Source organism: Vanessa cardui, chromosome 24 (assembly GCF_905220365.1).
Source record: "Vanessa cardui chromosome 24, ilVanCard2.1, whole genome shotgun sequence".
NCBI classification, from domain to species: Eukaryota; Metazoa; Arthropoda; class Insecta; order Lepidoptera; family Nymphalidae; genus Vanessa; species Vanessa cardui.
The window spans coordinates 6624137-6648367 of record NC_061146.1 but is presented as its reverse complement, the minus strand read 5'-3'; the positions used below and the strand labels follow the sequence as shown (position 1 = coordinate 6648367).

Here is a 24231-nt window from a genome sequence, read left to right as displayed (position 1 = left end):
AGTGTAAACATAATAGGCTACTTGACTGGTTTTTAAAATCCATTTTATATTATTTAATAGAGGTTAAGGAACCCAGTAAAAGTTATTTTTTTAATTCTAGTACATATTTGCCGAAAAATATCATATTAAAAATTCCATATGTAAATAACGCGCAAAAACGCTACTTGGACAATATGGCGCCGCAATGGGGTCGGTGACGTCACTTTGCTGTATTTGAATCTGTGGTACATATAGTAGCAGGGTTTCCAAGAAAGTGACTTCATTATAAGCCCGGCCAATCAGGAGCGTTTTGAGTCACGTGACAAACGTTTGAAAAAATGCATTTTTATTTAAGGGTTATTGAATAAATTAAGTATTATTTTCAAGTTTCGTTAGTAAATAACCATTTTTAAACTCATAATCTAAACTGATTACAATAATGCACAATTTATTTTTCGCATTGTCAAATAGCCTATTATTCTTTTAAATTATTATAATTTTATTTTTAATTTTAAAATTATTTTGTCACAACTGTTTCATAAGTTCTTTGTTTGCTAAAATAAAGTGTGTAACATTAAAGAAAATTAAATTACGCAGTTAGATAGCAATTAATATTTTAAAAATTCAAATGTATTTTCTAAAGATATTATCTATGAAATAAACTTTTGAGCTGTTCTTAAATTGTCAGTTTGTCAAAAATAATGTAACCACTATGCATTACACAACCATCGTCGCAATGATCGAGACAAAATTTGTACATGTGATATTAATATATGTAATTTATTCAAACTAAGATAAAACATAAAGATTATTATACTTTATAATATTAATGCCTTATTATTTAAAAAATATAATTCAATTCAATTCTTAGTTTGATTGCTTTTAGCTGTGTCGAGAGGGCACAGAATAAAAAATATAATTTGAAATGAGAATTCGAGTTTGAATGCGTTGTCTATAAACGTCAAATTTCTTTTTTTATTTTTACTTCAGTTTATTTTTATATTTGTTAAGAATAGTATCTTATTCAGCCACTAGTAGTTTTGAAATTAACAATACAGTCATGCTTGACCTAACCGGTCTTTCCCCAGTTGATACGCATCAAGATATCTTCAAAGGTAGACTTTTTTAAGTTTACAATTTATATTTTTTAAATGTTATGACTGTAAAAGAAAAGAACTAAAATGATTTTTTGTTTGTTGCGATCGTTTAACTGCGGCACTATTATGTACTAGATTATACTCAACAAAAAAGTCGTGGTGGATTAGGTAGTATTATTTATAATCAAAACGTTTTTATCCTTTTAGTCTATGAATATGAATATTAAAATCTCTGCTTCTATTTTTTATGTCAATAGCAATTCAGTGAAGTATCCCTAAGTCAATTAAGGTGTTTTTATTTTATTTAAATTTTTAGAACCTATGAGAATCATATACAATAAAGACGCCAATTTTGTCACCTGCCTGTTTAATACATATATATATACATATATATATACATAAATACTTTGTTACAAGACGCATGCCGAATAATGCAAGTATTCAAGCAGTAGTTACAAACTCCTCTTAGTATGATGCATTTTCTTTTTAACATCTTTCTTTTATAATCTGTACTTGTCTGATTTAGACTATGTTATTATCTAGGAAATCTTTATTATCATACGTACCTAATTAGACAGAAATAAAAGATTCGTTGTCCTTTTTTAAGCCCTCTTATAAAAAATAGCAATATCGCGTAAAATAATTTTGCTAATGTGTACAATTTAGTTATCTAAGACATAAAACAATGTTCATTTTTAAGAACTTATAAAACGCTTTTGGTTTACAGTGGAAACAATAAGGATCTTACGACAGTACGAAGTGATCTGAGCGGGTGTTAAGTTAAACAATATTTATCCCCTTCTTTCATCATTGATTTGACATTCGAAGGAAGAAGACAGCGTTGTTTAACAAATCACCCCAAAGATTTATTCATAGCTCTACGTTCCTTGATTTTAATGATTTTCCTAATACATGTGACGTAAGCTAAATAAATATCTCGAGTATGTGATACCTTCGGTAGATTAGTGCCAGTTTAGTTCCATGAAGGTTGCATTGACAAATGTTTGTTAATCGTAAAAAATAATTGACGCTAAACAGTTTATCATTGAAGAAACTAGTTTTAATTAAAAATATTGTTTGTTTTTTTTTTAATTATTTTAAAAATGACATAATATTTGTTTAAGAAGAAAACCTTACAAATGTTTATTGCCTTCGATATTAGTTAATTATGGTTAGGAAATTATAAATTCATTATATGTTATAGGTTAGTTTACATAACATTGAATAAAAAATAGTAAAATTGTCTATGGTTAAATGTGTCTTTGATTATTATCTCATATTTGAGAATACGCCAGAAGGGTGTGTATGATTATGTCAAAGGATTTTGTAGTAAGATCAGAGACTCAAGTGTTAACAATACAAATCTTACTCTTAGCACACGCCTACAAAACTTAGTTCATTGCACTTAAACTAATCTTCATACGAAGACAATACAGACAAAACAATATCCTTACATAAAATGATAATAATATACTATATATATTGTTGGAATAAATAAGCAACATCTGCGTCAACTTTCCTTAAAAAAAAAAGGCGGGAGATTTGTGGCTGACACATTGAGATCGCGAATATAATTATTACGGTGTAATGTGATTATTGATGGTTATTTGTGTTGTAGACTAAAAGGTTTTCTATTGTGCTACATTGATTGTTATTTTAAATTAAAGATAATTGTTTCAGAGCTTAACCTACTCCCTAATTCCTGTTCTAAAAATATATATATACAATAAAAACTCCAAGACTGCTCATCACTTATTAAGTTACATGTGATGTTTCGTTATTGTATTTTTAATTGGTACAATCTACTTTTTAAATTTAATTCAATTATCTTTTTATTACACTATTGTGTACTCCGTGTAAATGTGGAAACTTAGCTGTTGTATGCTTTGTATTAATTATTTATATGTTATATTGTACTGTTTATTTCTACTAAAAGAAAATAAAAAAGGCAAGTAACTGGAAATGTCAAAGAGAGTGTAGTGTTATATTGTTTGAAAAGTAATTATATTTTTATTTTAAAGCTTTTAACACAATCAAGTATTTTATTATATTATATTGTCAACTGGCGTAAATTACCTCATGGACAATTTTTATTTTTAGCAACTAATTTGACATATTCCTAATTTACTAACACTATATCTCACGGAATATTACTTTGAAATAGACGAGTGATAACTATTGAAACTGTTTTCATGATGAGACATCTACGTATAGAATCTATATTCAGTACCGGAGCCTTACGATATCCTATTTGCAGAAAATTGCTCAATGTCAAATAAAGACAAATACACAAGGAAATTTATATGACGGCGCATGGTGCGCCATCTTGTTTTTCGTACTGGCTGGAAATTGGAAAAGAGTGTCAATGGAAGACGAACGGCGCTCTAGTGAAGCGTCGCGGCGAGGGTAGCGAGGCGGCCATCTTGAATGCAGTTACATTCAAGATTTCCCGCGCACCACGTATGCAACGAATCGCTTAATTCCAACAGTTTCTGTATTATTTTGTAATAGGTTTGTTGAGTATTTATGTGTGTTTGTGATATTTTAAAGTAACGATATTTATAACTGCTGTGAAATTATCTGTCTAATTGATTTGCTTAATTAAAACTTTGTAAAAAATACTTTGAATATACACCCACTCATAATTAATTATTCTGATATTGGCAGTAAAATGTCTATATATAAATAAATAAAACAAACGAAACATTGAAACTTTTATTTACTAGTCATATCGGAGTTTCTTATTTTGTTCTTATTCAGCATCGTGTTGTAAATCTGCAAATCAAAATATTATATAACAATAGTACATAATAAATTCCTTGATATTGTTAAAATATTATATAATATTTTGTTATCCGTCCAACTATCTACAAATGGAACAATTAGGTACACAAGTCAATGGAGAGATATTACAGTTACAAAAACATTATTCTTTTAAAAATAAAAATACATATTGTAAACATTATTGTGCTGGCAATTTTTTTTTTTTATTGTATAGGTTGGCGGACGATCATATGGGCCACCTGATAAGTAAGTGGTCACCATCACCCATAGACAATGCCGCTGTAAGAAATATTAACTATTCCTTACATCGTCAATGTGCCACCAACCTTGGGACTAAAGATGTTATGTCCCTTGTGTCTGTAGTTACACTGGCTCACTCACCCTACAAACTGGAACACAACAATACTGAGTGCTGTTATTTAACGGTAGAATAACTGATGAGTGGGTGGTACCTACCCTGACGGGCTTGCACAAAGCCCTACCACCAAGTAAAATAAGTAGTAATAAGTATCGTCAATTCCAATGGAAGGTGGAGTAAAAATAAGCAAACCTTAGATTCAAACATTCAATTCGATTGGTAGAATATGGAACAAACTTGAACTCCAAGAAACAAGGCTACTTTTTTGCCTGACACATGACCCAAAAACGCGAGGGAAGTTGTGGGCGACTACTAGTAACATAATATACACTCAAGTACTTACATCCACTTTAATTTTACGTCCATAGTTCCCTTATCAACATAGACCATCACAACAATTCATTTTTAAGACTCCATAATAGCCATCACAGGTAGTTAGGATTATTTATGTTTGCTCCTACTTCCATTAAAACTGATAATAGATATTGTTAGTGTTACCAGCGTTAAAAAAGCAAATTGAACAGAGTTACCTCATGCTCAGATAACTGTAGTGGCATCGAAGACGATTGAGATGGATGCGGAGAACTCAACAGATAAGGCTGTTTCACCTCACCTGATATACAAATTGTATATGACTTATAGTTTCTTATATCAAGGGATAATAATTAAAAAAAAAAAAACAATTTAAACAATGTAAAATAATTTTAATTTTTAACAATAATTCAATTAAAATCCCAATTCGAACTATAAAACAGCTGTTATATATTATATATTCAAAATGACAAACACATAAATAAAACGAACAACTCTTACAAATAAACGAATTTACTGTTAAGTAGTGTAAGTACCAACAGTCTTACCGACCAAAGACTGATGACTAGATAACTGTAGTCTTTTTTGTCTGCATGTAGTCGAACTGTTGGCCCTACTGGTCTTGTACTAGACTGAGCCTTTCATTTGGGACTTAAAGGCTGAGCCTAGTAGTAGTAATAGAAGAGGATCCTGGAGGATGTCTCCTATGACATCGCACCTCGGCTCAGAACTTGCAGACCATTGAGCGTTTTTATATCTATGGTAGGTTACACCTAATACCAACAATAAGTTCAGTTTATAAAATTTATACTAATATTGCTGTCAGTCCATTGATCTTTCACGGTCAAAACACTGATGAGTTTGGTAAAATTTGGGAAAAGCGAGCTTCAGGAAAGGACTATACACAGGATAGGCTACATTTTGTATCACTAATTAGCCTCTAAAACGAGGTGGAAGTCGCGAGAACTATTTCCCAAGTTACAAAACAACCTTTTTTTGAAATTTTTTTGTTAATGTTCAAAATTGAAACTTAGTCTTAAATTTTTTTTAATGTTTTAATATATTTGTCCCACTCACCTTTTGTTTTTGTCGATTCCAATTTTTCGGGCTGTAATAAAACAGACAAAAATATTTTTATACTGGCAATGACGAAATACTCAAGCAATAAGTCATAGAAAAAATTCCGATGAAAATACGACCAGAAGTAATCAAGTCAGCAGCGATCAACAGAGAGAATAAAGCCACATTGAACATACATTAATTTTGAAAAACATACATTTTAATATACCTTTGCAAAACGTAAGTTCATCATTCACTATGAGCTTACGTTGGTTGCATTTTTTATAAATTAACCACACTTGGTTAATTTATAAAAAACGTATGAGTTTTTGTATTGTATTAAAGTATAAAATTACTATGAGCACTATGAACTTACGTTGGTTGCATTTTTTATAAATTAACCACACTTGGTTAATTTATAAAAAACGTATGAGTTTTTGTATTGTATTAAAGTATAAAATTACTATGAGCACTATGAGCTTACGTTGGTTGCATTTTTTATAAATTAACCACACTTGGTTAATTTATAAAAAACGTATGAGTTTTTGTATTGTATTAAAGTATAAAATTACTATGAGCACTATGAGCTTACGTTGGTTGCATTTTTTATAAATTAACCACACTTGGTTAATTTATAAAAAACGTATGAGTTTTTGTATTGTATTAAAGTATAAAATTACTATGAGCACTATAAACTTACGTTGGTTGCATTTTTTATAAATTGTATTAAAGTATAAAATTACAGATAAAACATTAACTTAAAAGAATACAAAATTTGTTAGTTGAAGTTGTTTTGCTTACTTACCATATCGACGAAGCTCGGTTTATAATACTTAGAGCTTATTTCCTTTTCACTCTGAGCGCCGGTCATCGATGGCACCGTGACAGTTGCTGATGCTAAACATAAGATAATTCGTAAATCATTATTTTATGCAATTTTTTGTGTCTAAATAAGGTCAAAATGATTACGGATTTAACTTTTAACTACTAGAATAAGCAGTATCATTATATAGTGCGAAACAAAGTCGTTTACCGACTACCGTTGTCTGCCCCTGTTTATGATTAGATCTTTATAATAACGCAAAATATTTTGATGCGGTTTTTGTGATAGATAGAGTGATTTGAGAGGAAGGTTTTTGTATGTAATACAAGGACAATATAATCTGATAATTTTAGATGTGTCCAATGTGATGTCGTAAATAAACAAATTCTGTAGTACATTAAGTATCAGTATTGCACCCGAGCGAATCTGAAGCGGGTCCCTAGTTGATAATAAAATCATTACTTACCTTTTGTTAAGCAAATGTATCACAATTTATTTTATCGTGCTGGTTTGTCTGTGTCATGTGTTTTTGTTATCTATGTTTTTTTTCCACTATATATATATTACAGATAAGTTAAATGAGTGGTTCGTAATATGTAATAAATAATAAATAAATATGAGACAACATCACATACATTACTCTGATCCCAATGTAAGTAGCTGAAGCACTTGTGTTATGGACAATCAGAAGTAACGACGGTACCACAAACACCCAGACCCTAGACAACATAGAAAACTAATGGTAATCTACATCGACTCGGCCGGGAATCGAACCTGGGACCTCAGAGTGGCGTACCCATAAAAACCGGCGTAGACACCACTCGACCACGGAGGTCGTCAAGTGTCATATGTGGAGTCATATGTGGTTGTGTATTGGGACCAGGTGCTCACAGATCTTGTTCCCCCAGACGGAGTCGCGGTAGTTGACGCGGCGCGGCGCGCGGCGGCGCTTGCGCAGGCGCAGCGCGCTCTTGCCGCGCGACTCGGCCGACACGTGCCGCGCCGCGCGGTGGTACAGGCAGCGCATAGACACGTTCGACACCTGCCGACGCACGCTACTTACAACATTTCCTGACAGGAAGGAAGGAAATGTTGTAAGTAGTTTACCTTCGCTATAAAGACGTACTCAAACGCAACCTTGTGGCATGTCATATACCAACTGAGAGTTGGGAGAGTTTGGCACGTCAAAGACCAGAATGGCGCCAAACCGTCCACAAAAGTGTCGACCGCTTTGAAACTAAGCGTCTTGAAGACCTTGATGCGAAACGCCAAGTGCGGAGGACTAGGCCAAAGCTCTCCTACTCTTATACATACAACTCAGCTGGCCAATTATTCTGTGCTTCTTGCAAGAGAGTGTTTAAAACAAAATTTGGTTTCGCCAGCCATACCAGCCACCAGCGTAATTTATAGGAGTCGCCGTCACCGGATGCGGTGAGCACGACATGATGATGATGACAACATTTCCTAATCACCATTAAGGGAAGGCCCGTCTTCCCAACAACATAAGAGTCAAAATCAAAATATTCTTTATTCAAGCAGACTTATTAAATGACTTTTCGTCATGGTGCATTGTTGAATGATATGTTAATTTAAAGCTACCAGTTTGGAAAGTAGTTTCTACCTAGTAGAAACAATTAAATTAAATTTCTATTACTTGGTAAATAATAAAAGAACTTATTCCTATTTTTGTATACGTGTAGACATCATATGACTGATGACATACATATGACGTATGCACACAAACTTGACATCATACATACATCAGAACAGCACAAGTACACCATATTTGTGAGTTACAGCTATCTCGTTTAGGCAAATTTGTGACGGAAAATTATAATTACAGAAAAATAATACAGCAAATTAAAAAATAATAGTTTGAGGTGCCAATATTATGTATGCTAGCTTCCCGTCCCTGAAAAAAACCTGAAACACCACTTACCAGATTAAATGTTAATTATCTAAACCAACCACAACACAAACAATATCACTAAAATCGGCCAAATTGTTTAGAAGTTCAGTTACATAGAGAAGATTTACTCAAATGGAGATAATATGCTCACGAGTTCACACTGCAAGTCATCAATCTCATCTTCCATGATGTCGAGCTCATCCGTGTCCTTGGCGGGGACTATCAGCAGCTTCGTCTCCGGGCAAGAGCCACTCACCACCATTTGCGAGGATTTCGGAAATATCAGCCGGTGTACTGTCCTGGAAAAACAAAAGTCATGTAATAGCGTGCACTATTGCACAGCTCTTTCCATTGTGAAGAAGATTTGAAGCTTTCTTGATTAGAAATTCTTCTTGATTAGAAATGTGGCAGAATTTTATCCAACTCATGCAGGTTTCCTTACGATGTTTTCTTTCAAACAACGCACACCCAAATCACAAATTTAGCAAACACATTATTTTAATCAATATTGTTGTACCTTCATTTTGATCATCAGAATAACTTTTTCTAAGCGTAGTATTACAAAATTCGACTAAATATTTTAGTGTGATATAATAAATGGACACTATAAACACTAACCCACTTAATGGATACACCACAAATTTTTGGTAACAAAACATAAAAATTAACTAAATTAAATTAAATTATTCCTGCCTTGGAATATAGCAAGGTGGTTGGAACACTTCTCTGGTCGCCGTATCCTGGCAGATTCCGTCCAGCAAAATTATATCTTCCATGAGCTCGTTCACAACGAATATCTATAACAATGAAAAATATTCATTGAATAATATTTTGTATAGCACGGTAAGTCGATAAGGATTATTACGACTGATTTGAAATAATTTCCTCTTTTTAAACATTTTTGGAAAGCTAAGAAAATGTATATGTTTTTAAAATAATCTGCAGGACAAGTTTCATAAAGATTTTTTTAGTTTTTGAGGCATGTTTGAGGAAAATATATATTTAAATAAATTCGTTTTCCGTCTCGCATTTTTAAATTTTGACCGATAATTATTATTTAAATATTGACAAATATCCAGTGTCGAATCGTTTTTATAAAACAAAAAACAAAAGATTTAAATGGAAACTTTTTTTGAAGCTGCATTTTTGACAAATTTTGAAAAAAAAAACTAAAAACGTAATAACTCAAAAATGGTTCACTTTTGGATTATGCATATGGGGGTTAAAGTTTTTGCAAAAAGTCACCCCTATCACCTCCTAACGGATATACGTCGAGTTACCAATAACCCTGTATAATAATAATTAGTTCACCTTACCTTAAAAGCTTTAAGGCACGGCACGAAAGCGTTTTCCAGGCGCATACTAATCTTTTCTATCGACCAGCCGTGGTAAGCTGGCACTGTGGGCAATATCATCACTGATAATTTGATGCCAATCTCACGCCACATCGCTGCTTCCAAACTGAAATATATAGTTTCAATATCAAACAAAAAAATCCATTGAACTTTTTTAATGCCATGAAATTTTTGTGCTGACCGTACTTAAATTAAATCAAATGGCAATTAAATGATCTCTCAACCCTGTTAAACTCTCCTATATTGAGCGACCGTGGGAGCTTCACGGTAGTATGTACCAGCTATCCTGTATTGCCCAAGGAGACGAAGAGGTACCGCTGGTTTTTAAGGGGTATTTTGACGTATTCAGAAGCAACCCATAGTCCCACGAAAAGTTGCAAATAGTAGACGGAACCGCTGGGGAAAGCCGTAAACCGCTAGAAAAACGTAGACGGTAACGCTGATTTTTAAAGCACATCAGGGCCATTCATTTGTGACATAAGACTATTTTAACTAGTTTTTGACCCCCTCCCCAATAAGAAAGAATAAGAAAATTATTATTTTACAAAGTGTTTTTTTTAAATGTTTATTTGTAACTTCAAAGGCTCTAAAGGTACGCATTTTTTTTTATTTTACGTCAGAACTATCGAAACTCCTTCCCACCCCCTTGTAAGAATACATGAGATATGGTCCACCCGCCAATCCCCCTAGATCTTCCTACGTAATAAATAAAGGGCCCCTTTGACGTAATCAAGGAGTCTAAAAATGACAAATATAGTTGATATGTACCCCATAATAGGATGTGGTGCGAGGTTGAAAGCTTCCTTGACGATTGGCAACGTGATGTAATAGGACTGCACAGCCGAGTCGCAGCGCACCGTGTAACTGTACGGGCGACTCGTGAGCACCTAGTTACAAGCGTCCCATCAATTTAAGACTGTTTAGCTGATCAAAAGCTACACCAACAAAGTACCATTCTCCATTTTTAGAAAGATTACATTTCTCAAGAGAATCACTTTGTAATTACTCTTCTCCCAAGCCAACCTGGACTCAAGCTAACAACGATATTGTAAACAAAATTGGAACCCATGAACAGATAATCTTTGTTTAATTTAACTTTAGAATAGGTAGATATACTGACAATTTGATAGTATTTATTATCATAAGGATAAGAAATATTAACCTTTGTTTAACTTTAAATCGTCAATGCAACATTATTTTATTATAAGAGCTAAGGTAACATGCCTTGTAGGTAATCAATGCACTCTCAGACAAGGGCTACGAGTTACGACCCGCTGTCAAAAGGAACTCGGCAATATTATTATAGTTGTCCAAATGACTCTTGCACTAAGCAGAACAATCAAGTCGATTTTTTTTATGGTATAAGTTGGCGGACGAGCATATGGGCCACCTGATGGTAAGTGGTCACCATCACCCATAGACAATGACGCTGTAAGAAATATTAACTATTCCTTACATCGTCAATGTGCCACCAACCTTGGGAACTAAGATGTTATGTCCTTTGTGCCTGTATTTACACTGGCTCACTTACCCTTTAAGCCGGAACACAACAATACCGAGTACTGTCATTTGGCGGTAGAATAACTGATGAGTGGGTAGTACCTACCCAGATGGGCTTGCACAAAGCCCTACCACCAAGTAAATCTTGATACATTGCAGTCATTTTACATACTGGCAGCAGAACCAAATACAAGCAAGCCATAGATCTTCCTTAGCAGATTTGCCAGGCTCTTTGACCTTAAGGTGTACCCTATACTTTTGTTAGACCCTATGATATTAGTATGATAGAAACGACTCCATAGAAAAATATGGGTCTTTGAACAAAACCTGAATCTTGAAACTAACCCCTAGGACTCCAATCGCATTCCCAGATACAATATAATCTTTGCTGGGTTCCGCGAACTTCAGATCGGTTCTGAACTCGTAATTTGGTAAGCTCTCGTCCATGTCTTCCTCGGGTGGTATGTAGCTCGCCTCACAGAGCCCCGATACCAGGATGTATAGGCCTCGCGGTTGGTCACCTAGATGATTATAGAAACAGTAGACATGTTGGCATTTTATTTGTTTACAAGTATAGTATAAATAGTCGACAGACTGTCTGCGTACTTGCGATGTACTATCCCTAAAACTAAAACCTTCTCCTTAAAACGCGTTGAATCGCAGGTTTGGCAAAAGTTTGATGTATATTGGTTAAGTGTCCAATATTACATATATGTATATATGTAATAATCTTCGATTTGATAGGTCTTTTTTGTATAGTTTTAAGTAATTAAAAACACAACTCAATGGTAGATGTTTAAACATTTGTCTGTTAATTCAAGTACAAAGTTGTAAATAACGATGATTATAAAATTAAAGTTTGATTTTACAGGTGTTGAGTAAGAGTGTTGCCATTAACACTTATGGAAAGACAAATATTGCCATAATAAACAAAAAAATCATCACTTAAATATTAGTTTACTGAATCAAACCGAATAAAAACGAAATGTAGTATCAGTATCTGTTCAAAGTCTTACTAATCATCAACTCACCCCGCGATACGAGTATGTCATTGAAATTGTAGTTGTGAATCTCTGAATTTTCTATGAAAAAATCCGCGACCCTCTCATTACCCTGCAGCCAGGACACGGCTCGGAGTTGAGTCTAAAAGCAACACAGCAATGACTGATTATACGGAAAGGTTAGGGAGCATAAGTCTGCGTTCACACAGGAGCAGTTCATATAGCTTCAATATACGATGGGTCAGCAAAATCCGACACGATCGGAATTAGTTAGGGTACCAGAAAAATACCACGTGTTTTCCAAGTGTATGGATAAATCAATATAACTTTTAATAGAGACATTGAGTTTTTTTGTTATGTTATAGGTTGGCGGACGAGCATATGGGCCACCTGATGGTAAGTGGTCACCATCGCCTATAGACAATGACGGTGTAAGAAATATTAACTATTCCTTACGTCGTCAATGTGCCAGCAACCTTGGGAACTAAGATGTTATGTCCCTTGTGCCTGTAGTTACACTGGCTCACGCACCCTTCAGACCGGAACACAACAATACTAAGCACTGTTATTTGGCGGTAGAATAACTGATGAATGGGTGGTACTTACCCAGACGGGCTTGCACAAAGCCCTACCACCAAGTTAAGTGTAAGCCTTGACTTGGTGGTAGGGTATCAGATATTCCACCCTCAAAAAGCAATAGTTTTGTTGTGTTTCAGTTTGAAGAGTGACTGGGCCAGGATAACATATGAGTAGTGATGAATACTTCATTCATGACTAATGCCTGTAGGCATTGATGGCGACTTACCATCAGGTAAGTCTTACCGCAACTTACCAATCATTCCAGCAACAAAATCCACATTGAAGCTTGGTTATTTTATCACAGAGAGCAAACTCTACTAGTTTATAATGATTACGAAACGTTAACGATTGTAATTCGATACAGGTTCAACTATTCTTTACAAAAAAAATTATAATCGTATCGGTTACGATACATTCTCGATTAAATTCGACTAAATATCGACTGAACCACAGCTTATTGTGCTAGTTACGAAAAAGCTTAACGTTATGTTTCGATTCGATGTGCATAAAATGACATTTTATTAATAAACTTGTTTGAAGTCACAAAACAGCGAACTTTTACAATAACATTTCTTCAAAATTTCAACACTTGCTCTTAAGTACCAATGGTTACCAAAGTTACTCTATCAAAATCGGTAGTATTATATATGAATAACACAAGTCAACACGGTTTTTGAGTCTGAGTTCTGTGGTGCTGATTTTGTTTAATTATGTCAAACCAAACAAGGAAAAAATAATTTTATCTCATAAAGTTTGCTTTTGTAGCAACTAGAACGATTTTTAAAATTTTAAGAACTTCAAAATTTTTTAATTCAGTTAAATTAAGAATTAAGAAAAAGAACTTTAATTTGTTAGTAATATTTATATACAAGGAAAAATAAAGGTAAATCTCTAAACACATAAAAAAATCAGAAACGATTTTAAAAATGAACATTTTTTTGTTTTTCTTCAATGTAAATTGGAACTTTCTCGTATAAAGTTCCATACGTAGTCACCAATCCTTCTTGAGCAAATTTCACTGTTTAAATCGGGAAGCTAATATTTCTGCTTTAAGTTTAGGTCAGTTCAGAAGATTCAGAAGATGATTTATCATTAAACTCTTCTGAATTAATAAGATGTGGCTCAACAGAAACTGATTCAGGTAAGAATTCGCGGTATCCGCTACTACTAGACATTTGTGACAGCGGCAGCTGTTCCTTTGGTTTTAAACGGTTTTAAACGAGAAGGCACAGGAAAATGTTCTCTGGGGGGTACTGGAGCAGTTGTTGATGGTAGTTCTGGGTACTGAATTTTCTTGGCATTTTTGCCAGCCCGACGCTTGCGTTGATCAACTACACAAAGGTAGCAATCATTTATGTGATTAGTGAGCTCTCTCCATATTCTCGGTACTGCGAACTTCTTACATTTTTTATCTCCTCAATACCAAGCTGGAAAAAATAACACATATATTTAGAAATATATATGTTGATACACACGTTGTTCATAACATGTCGTAATTTTTTTGCAATTTGTATACTTGAAAGTTATGATTAACTCTCTTACCTTCTAATGTGTTTTTGCAGTTACCACAGGGGAATTTAGGTGCCCATATTTTATCTTGACTTCGAATTGGAAGATTAAAATAAGCTTTATAAGCTTCACAAAGTCTTATATTTGACGAAAAACTATTTTTTAGCCCTTACTTAAATGAATTCGGCACAAATGTAACAAAAAGAATTTATGTTATTTTTACACTTTTTGGAAGCCATTTTGGACTTCTCGCAACACGAATGACGTCATTTCTCGGTAATGCTCATGCGCATACTGCTGAGACTACCCGCCGCTCCCCGTTACATACGCGTAAACCCCTTCTAACCCCGTTACTGGTGTGTTAAATTCATTGTTCCTTAATTATTCTGCCAAAATCTTAAAATTTTTATTTTTCATTGTAAAATGTACAAAAGCAAACTTTATTTGTTTTGAATTGAGTCTGTGATTACTTTTACTTGTAAACAATAAGAAAATATCAATTTAATAACAAACCCAAAAAAAAAAATTTTTTTTGGTTGACCTGTGTTATTTATAACTCACTTCAGGTGAAGAGGGAGCCACTAGACTACCTTTGTGACGACACAGCTGGACTTTTTCCTCTATGGCATTGACTAACAGACGATATTCCACTTCGTCTAGGAAACCTAGGATCAAGACTTTCATATGATAATGTGAATTAATTAATATGGAATGATATTCATACAACAATGTTAAAAACTTAAGAGTTTTTAAATATGCAGCTGTTATCCTTTAAACCCAATTCGTACATTCATACATTCACTCACAATACTCATTCATTACGTTCAATAATTTTGTCATTCAATGCATAAATAAATAAATATGAGACAACATCACATACATTACTCTGATCCCAATGTAAGTAGCTAAAGCACTTGTGTTATGGAAAATCAGAAGTAACGACGGTACCACAAACACCCAGACCTAAGACGACATAGAAAACTAATGATAATCTACATCGACTCGGCCGGGAATCGAACCCGGGACCTCGGAGTGGCGTACCCATGAAAACCGGCGTAAACACCACTCGACCAAAAAATTTTATCACATATTCTTGTAATTTGTAAAACATATCTCGTTTATATATTTACCTTCTTCTTTGAGCTGCATCGCATCCAGCAACATGATGTTTAACGTGGAAGTGGTAGCCTGCCTCGTCTTGACGGTAATGGCCGTCCACGGACGGTCTCGTTGCAACAAGCCCAGTTGACGAGTCACTGTCAATCTATAAACAATAATAAACTACTATCGACCCGGCCCGGCTTCGCACGGGTAAGTATAAGCATCTTGATATGTATTATGAGCAAATTACAAAACATTATAAATTGTAGTCTATGTGTTATTCTGTTAAGATGCACTCAGAATAACACATAGTCTTTATTTTTATTACTAATTTATCTCGTGCTCAGCGGTGAAGGAAAACATCGTGAGGAAACCTGCATGTGACAAATTTCATAGAAATTCTGCCACATGTGTATTCCACCAACCCGCGTTGGAACAGCGTGGTGGAATATGTTCCTAACCTTCTCCTCAAAGGAAGAGGAGGTATTTAGCCCAGCAGTGGCAATTTACAGGCTGTTGTTGTTGTTGTTGTTGGGTTATTCTGATGTCCAAATCCGTTCAGTAGTTTTTTCGTGAAGGAGTAACAAATATACATACATCCATCCTCACAAACTTTCGTATTTGTAATATTATAGGAAGTAGGATATAAATTATTTTGTAGACTTAGTAGTTCATTTTCATTTAATAAGAATAACTATATCTGCTTAAAGTATCCAATTGGTATTAAGGCTTCGTGCAGGTCCGTTTGTTTATGTCCCAGTTCATCAGATTATTATCTGACGAACAGCAATCGAGTCGAGATGGCCGAATGGTTAGAACGCGTGCACCTTAACTGATGGCAACCCCAGGCAAGCACCGATGAATATTCATGGTCTTTATTAGTGTTAATAATGCATCTCGTTCTCGCGATGAAGGAAAACATCGTGAGGAAACCTGCCTGTGTCTAATTTCATAGAAATTCTACCACCCCGATTGAAACATGTTCTAAAACTTCTCCTCAATCCCGAGTTATATTTTGTTCCGGTTTGAAGGATGAGTGAACCATTGTAACTGCATGCTCAAGGAACACAAGGCGATGGTGACCACTTTCCATCAGTTGGTCATTAAGCCATCCATACACATATAAACTAATAAAAAACGCCTCCTTAATCAGAGCTAACTAATGACTTTCTTGACGGTTCTCCGCAGCAGAATCTACTTTCCAAAATGGTAATATGTTGTAAAATGTCGCTTCAAAATTGCTTCTTAGGTAATTGGAATAAAGTATATTTTGCTTTACAACATATGAGTTTACCTATCCCCTTCCAGTCTGTTATACAAGGTTTCCTGTATTTGCTTGTTGTCCACCAACTGTGGTAGAAGGTTGCAGACCTCTTGCTCACCCGTTACAAAACCCTGAAACATTATGTTGGAAATAAACACTAGTTCAAAGACATTATTAATACAAAAAGACCCATACAGAAATAGGTACCATTATGTACCTGTATGGGCCTTCAATATTGGGCGTTCTTCAAAGTCTGCAGTCTGTGAACATGCTCTGGAGAAACCCAACCATTTTATTCGATTTGATAAACCACAGATCCTCGCTAAAGAACACAGATTCATTCCTAGAATGATACGCGAGGCTATTGAAATTCAAAAACATCCGAACTTCAATAGAGAAGATGACTGGAGACTTTCTAACACCTGGGCCCACTTATTAAAAATTTAAAATCCCAAATCCAACAGACTGCAAGACCTAAAGATACAGTTAGTGCCTTCTGCATGCAACCGGAACGTTACTCAAGATACCAATTGAGAAATCGTTGGCGGTAGTTGTTAATAATATTTCTTTTGTTCTTCAAATAGACAAATGCCACCTTAGTCTAGCCGTGACCACGAACGCTGTAAAGTGCTCGAAACGTCGGGATGCCAAAAATAATTAATATACGCGATTCAAATCCGTTATAACTAGTTTTATTTAAATGGGTACCATATATATAACTGACCACTCACCATCAGACATGTGATGGTGGGTGTATTTAATGATATTCTTACCTTCCCAACGTCATATCCGTATGCCAATTGTATATCAATCATTCTATCTATATACGCCATTACTTTAGGAATTGAGACTCTAGAAAAATAAGCAGATTTAATGTCATATACATATAAACAAACACTCTGTATTATGAGAGATAACGCACTAGCCAATAATTATATGTTCATAAAACAATTAGGGCTATCAAAATCCTCAAGGGTAGATGCTCTTGTATGAACTAGTAACAACGCTCACTGTATATGAATAGTGAGTGGGCCAGTGGATTAAATAGAATAATTTTAATGGAATATCCACAATCTGTGCTCTGAAAGATACATTTTAGGATGAAATTCTGCAATTGACATTGGTCTGGAAATCTTTTTCAAATGTGCTGTGAAGTTCACAGGGTCATAGACCGACTTTTTGTATCTTTTACTAATAATGCAATACGGATGTAGATAATATATACTTATACATATATAACATATCACGGATTCATTTGTGAATTTAGAAAAATATCCAATTTTTAGTTAATATATGATAATTTAAATAATTAGTTATTTTGATTGTCACCTGGCCAGCTTACACAGCCTAATAAACCTCAGCATCCTCAACAATTTCGTCGCAGTGAGCACGCTCGAGTTGGAGTTGTTCCACTTGTCCCAGGCTGTTACCGCATCTATTATATCCAGGATTAAATCTGAAATCACCAAAGTATTAATCAATTATATGCTAGACATCAGTTAAATACAAAATTCAATCCACACACACACAAGCTAGCAGACAATCTTCTATACACCTGTATACTAATTGTCATAGGGATCGCCTCAGCGGTATAATGTATTTACTACAGCGCCATCTATCGGATAAATATAAAGTTGCGATCATAGAAATATTATATATACTTTATATGTGGAGACATTTAACGTGATCGGTTTAACATGGTCATAATTCAGCCTCTCGAACCGACGTAACCACTATTTGTATTATTTTTATAGATAATTTCTTTTTACAGCACTAAAGGCCAGATTTAAGTAGGTTAAACATCAACAGTAACTTAAATATAAATATTAGACAGCGTCACATACAATAGTCTGATACCAATGGAAGTCGCTAAAGTGGTGTTATGGAAAAGCAGATGTAACGACGGGACCACAAACATCCAGACCCAAGACAACATAGAAAACTAATGAACTTTTTTACATCGACTCGACCGGGAATCGAGCCCGGAATCTCGGAGTGGCGTATCCATGAAAATCGGTGTACACAGTACTCGACCAAGGAGATCGACCACTTGCTATACTATGTATAAGATTAAAAAGTATTGACCACCAACACAGACCACTCATCAATGATGTTGTAGTAAACAGATATGTTATTAACGCGCAAAAAGTGAAGACTAGAAAACGTCCTAATTGGGACGTCTGCGTTTAGTCATTTTACGTAGTAATACGTTTTGCGTAATTATAACATCTAGTTATTCCTTTTACTTATTGTTTTTATCAAGCTATCCTTTTTACTTTTAACGAAATGTAAAAATAAACTACAATAAACGGTCCCCGGCGCGGTACACTTTTTTCTGTTGTTTAGTATGGATATAACATATCTGTTTATAAGAATATCATTGCCACTCATCCACTAAAAAGATTTAATGAACACTAACCCGCCGTTGCCATAAGGATTATGAAGAAATCCAACTTATTCCAGTGCGATTTGAAATATCCATGAACGGTTAAAGCCAGCATTTTAACGATCATTTCAAATACATATATTATGTAAAAAAATCTAAAATCACATTGGACATAAAATTAATCTTGCTATATTTTAAGCTAGTAGTCGCTCGCGGCTTCACTAGCGTTTTTGGGTGTTGGTTGTCATGTGACAGACAAAAATGTAGCCTATGTCCTTTCTTGGAATTTAAGTTTGCTTCATAGCAAATTTCACCAAATTCGGTTCAGCGGTTTGGTCGTGAAAGAGCGACAAACAGACAATTACTTTCACACTAATTATACATTAATATAGAAATATATATTAAATCTATAATTTATGACAATTTCATACACAAAAGTAAAATCACCTAAATCGACGTTTGATTAATTTCAAGGTTAAATTTGTAACTTACACTTCAATAATGGTTATTTTAATATGGGAATATTATTAAAAAAAGGGTTTTGTCGCATAAGCGATCATGCTGCTCTGGTTGAGAATTCTTAGGAGGATACAAAAATAGAATACATTACACTTAAAACTATCTTAATTAATCACAGGTCTATGACTTAATTTGGACAACATTTGCGAGATCTGACGTTGGATCTGCCAGAATTAATAAGTAATAAGTCTAGTTCTAACAGATTCGTTCACGAATTCACACATTCGAGCACATTCTATCAATACGTGCAAGTTTACTTTACTTGGTGGTAGGGCTTTGAGCAAGCCAGCCTGGGTAGGTACCACTCACTCATCAGATATTCTACCGCCAAATAACAGTACTCAGTATTGTTGTGTTCTGGTTTGAAGGGTGAGTGAGCCAGTGCAACTACAGGCACAAGAGACATAGCATCTTAGTTCCCAAGGTTGGTGGCGCATTAACGATATAAGGAATAGTTAATATTTCTTACAGCGTCATTGTCTATGGGTGATGGTGACAACTTAACATCAGGTGGCCCATATGCTCGTCCGCCAACCTATTCCATAAAAAAAAGTTGTGCATTTCGGAGAAGTTGATATCCGCATCAGAAACGCAAATTTAATATAGGAATAATATTATTAGAGGTTAACTCACAGGTTGAGGGCCTTAATTGCATAAACGATACCGGAACTAACAGGCGCCTTTAACATAACTTCGCACAATATGACCGGCGTGTTACAAAGTATCATGATGTATATGAATCCGTCGAACCAAATGTTCGAGACGAGCCTGTAGCACCACTGGCGCCATTGGTGACGCGGGATCTGAACGCTAGCTTGTTCAGGCATCATCATGTCCACCAGTTTATGACGCAGCCAGACCGCGTGAGCCTATGAGAGAGAAATAACCTACAAATATAGTCTGATAGCGACCCATTCACCCCTTCGCACAGGTTCAATGCTGATACTAAATATACGACAATTATTTTATTTCTCTTTACTACATTGTCCATGTATTTTATACAAAAGCCTTCCTCTCGAATCACTATATCTATTAAAAAAAACGCATCAAGATCTGTTGCTTGACGATTACTTGATTTGGAACCGCTGGAATATCAGATAAGATACAGAATCTAGAATCCCAAGAAAATCAATCAGACACTTTTGAGGAAGACAAATGCCATAGAACATTCAAATCAATATATAACGCTTAAAAATAAAGAAAAACACAGACTCCAAACAATATTTTAATGGCCTTTTAAAAGAAAACACGCAGGCATATTATAAGAACCAATAAATTACATCTGGAGAAGAGAGTTCGTAGCTTAACCATCAATAAGAAAAATTTGTAAGACTTGTGGTACCATTCGTGATATTTCCCGCCACTTTAAGAAAATGAGAACTTAATCACTAAGATTGCATTCAACCTTGAGCTATGAACTTAACTCGAATAAAAGTCTGGATGCAATAATCCTTACCTTAGGTTTCCACAACGTGCCCAACTGTTCCAAGTTAATCCTTCCATCATCAGCGTCAGCGGCTATCTCCACCGCCTGTACGAGTGTTCTTACACCATCCTTGCTTATCTTACCGTGCTCATACTGACGCCAATATGATATCTTCATCGCTTTGAGTACACGTTGGTTTGCTTCCCTAAATATTAATATTTTATTGGAGGTCCATTGCTATGAACAGTCTCAATACAATCAGATTTAGTGTAGCGGAAATTTGGCTTATTTAACAAGTTGCCGTTATGAAAGAATGAGTTATCTTCATACTCCCGTTTTTAGGTATAAACCATTAATGTGAGAAGTGTTGGATGATAATAATTGTTTTTAAACCTTGTAAAAATGACAAACTTTGTTTAGTCTATCAGCAGCGTTATGTTAAGTAAGGTGCTCTCGTGCCCGGTCTTTTCATTGACAAAGGAATAACGATAATGACTATAAGAAATATTAACCAATCCCTGTATCACCAATGCACCAACCTTGGATTTAAGATATTATGTCCCTTGTGTATCATAATAAAATAAAGCTGTCAGCTGCAAAGCATGATCACATAGTACAGTTAATGAATTAATATTGCGTATCCATTACGTTCGGGCGTATTGTGATTCCTCGTAATATTGTTCATGTATCTGATTATTATATCCTATAAACTATTATTGATAGTCCAAATCTTGTGACAAATACACGGTGCATATTTCTGGACAATTTTACAGCACCAATTTAATGACTAACGTACCTCATCATTTCCGCAAATTCCTTCTTCGTTGGTTCATTAGGTATTTCTCTCTCGCAGTCGGGGCAGGTGGTATAGTGGTAGCCCATGTAGGTATCGTCCTCGCTGTCTTCATCACGTGACATCTGAATCTGGTACGGATGCTTGATCGTTGTACCTTAAAGATCGCTTTTAGTTGTCAGTCGATCAAATCCTTAGATTCATTAAGGAATAATCAAGAGATTGTCGTATAAATATATACATATATGTATATGTACCAACTGTTTTAGTGATCCGTCAAACGCTATGGAAATGTATTATCAAAAAGACACGAAGCAGGACGTTTGCAGTGTTTTATTAGTTAATGTTTAGTACGACACAAATATTAAGTACGCTATCCCAAATTATCAATACATATTCATTTCTAATGTAAACTTGTAATATCACATGACCTACATGGATTTACATGCACTTGTTTTCTCGGGTTGAACTGACGCGAGAATCCATAGCGACGAATAGCGTCGAATGGCGCGATTTGGAGCTATTTCTATTGGTTGTATAAATCGGCAGCAATCGCTTATTGAATTTGCTGATGCTACATCTAAGTTGTGTCGCACTATACTATAACACTAATGAGTATTTGGTCTTGTTCAACTAATAATTACGATAAGATTCTCTAGTATAGAAGCGCCTCTAACTTAGCCTATGTTAGAGGAGGTTCTATACTTCTTCTTGCGTACTCTCAAAAATCATCTAATCAAAGTCAACTAGATTTAGACATCGACAATTTTACTACTTGTATAATTCCTAACTGTTGAATATAATTAATGGTCTTCCACCTGCTTGCACGAGGTCCCAATTAGCATCAGTGAGGAACTTGTCCATTTTCAGCATCGAGATACAACGATCCCTCGTGGCCATGATGCGCTTTACACTATTCGTCATGTTGGCTTTCTTTGCGAGCGATATTTCAGCCAGCCCCAATACTTTCAAAACCTTTTGCATTGACGTTGCGTTCACAAGTAAAGATAATATCACTAAGCCCGCTGTTTGAATTATGAATATCTAAAAAAGTATAAAAAACGTCATGAATACATTTTGGAATATTGGGTAGTTGCAGACTAAGCAAAACTATTCGTACCTCACCAGCATCAGCGACAACTGGGTTTTGGAGAACAATCAAGGCTAAGCACAGTGACAGCGGACCTCTCAGCCCTCCCCAAACACAAGCCATCGAATGTTGCCAGGATATCCCATACCCTATATGCCTTAAAATAGGAGTCATTATCGAATACACCAGTAATCTCGAGAAGAACACGGTTGTATAAGTGACGAAAATTAACGACACTTGACGAACGCTGATCACATAGCTTAACTTCTCGAATATGACCACACCGACCATTGTGAACACGAGCGTATTGGCTAGGTGAGATAAAATATTCCAGAAATGTGAAACTATATGCTCGACATCACCAGCGACTGTTGACTTTCGTTTACTGACCATCACTCCGGCTATAACGGTACCCAGTAAACCAGAGACATAGAAGTACTTCTCGCCGATGTAGAATGTAAGGTAGGCCCCCGCCAACGTCACAGTTACGACACAAAGCAAGTCATAGTACGTTATCGATAGCAAAGTAGCAGTTATCTTGCCCATCACTAAACCAAGTAAAACCCCTCCTCCAGCGAAGCGAAGCAGCAACAGCGATATTTGAGACGCTTCAGTTAGCGCCAATGCTAAGTAACCGAAAACTGCCGTAAATTCAATCATGGCCGTAGCATCTCCTATCAAACCTTCCCCCAGCAATAGTACCCCGATATATTTCCCCTTGGACATTTCTTTCAATTGTTTGACAACTTCCATTGGATATATTGGTGAGCAAATCACACCAAATAAAAAGGCGGTAGGGAAGTTCCAGGACGATTCGATCAGGTTGTAAGCCATGAAAGCCGCCATTAAAGCTGTTAGCAGAGCACCCGGTACACCGACGAGCAATATTTGTGGGAAACACTTCCAAAACGAATGCGAGTCCACACTATACGACGTATAGAAGACTATTACCGGTAGAAATATCATTAGTATCAAATCTACATCGATGTAACATATTTGGACTATTGGCTTAAACGATGGGTAAACATTGGCGCAAAATCCTGCAATTCCTCCGAGAGAGAACATCACAACTCGATACGGGATACACATGCTCGTCCAAAGCATTATCGTCCTTATTATCACGCTGATAAGGATCGTTGCAAATACGAACAGAAAAGCCAAGGATGTTGGATAGGCCAACGTTGGCCGGTGTAGGTCGTCAAATCTAATTGCTTCATCGGTAATGTTCTTAGATTTGATCGCGTTCTTAGATTCGACGATGCGAATATAAATGATTATAACAAAGTATTGTAAATAGGACATTTTATGAAATGAAGTCATGGCCACGCAGATGCCTTAATAAAGATAACATATGAATATTAAAAAGTTTAATAAAAAAAGCTTTATT

General features: G+C 35.2%; 1 protein-coding gene across 1 annotated transcript; it reads right to left on the bottom strand.

The window, feature by feature from the left end:
* Window positions 1–4710: 4710 nt before the first annotated feature.
* On the bottom strand, window positions 4711–24147 carry LOC124540349 (sodium/hydrogen exchanger 10-like). Its single transcript, XM_047117864.1, has 21 exons — window positions 22875–24147; window positions 22573–22798; window positions 21758–21911; window positions 20992–21166; window positions 20169–20404; window positions 19050–19171; window positions 17960–18086; window positions 17404–17482; window positions 16661–16761; window positions 15396–15529; window positions 14827–14930; window positions 12208–12319; window positions 11522–11697; window positions 10445–10563; window positions 9638–9782; window positions 9015–9118; window positions 8473–8620; window positions 7304–7454; window positions 6395–6486; window positions 5608–5638; window positions 4711–4831 (listed from the first exon to the last, which is right to left on the bottom strand). The coding sequence occupies exons 1-21, from the start codon at window positions 24144–24146 to the stop codon at window positions 4722–4724; spliced, it is 3918 nt and encodes a 1305-aa protein (XP_046973820.1). The 5' UTR covers window position 24147; the 3' UTR covers window positions 4711–4721.
* Between the last annotated feature and the right edge of the window lie 84 nt (window positions 24148–24231).

Excerpts from the sequence above, each read along its gene's own strand:
- LOC124540349 (XM_047117864.1), bottom strand. The coding sequence starts at position 24,146 with ATGTCCTATTTACAATACTTTGTTATAATCATTTATATTCGCATCGTC. Across the intron at positions 20,405-20,991 it reads GCACGTTGTGGAAACCTAAG|GCTCACGCGGTCTGGCTGCG; the intron begins GTAAGGATTATT and ends TCTCTCTCATAG. Across the intron at positions 6,487-7,303 it reads CGTCTGGGGGAACAAGATCT|CATCAGCAACTGTCACGGTG; the intron begins GTGAGCACCTGG and ends TCTTATGTTTAG.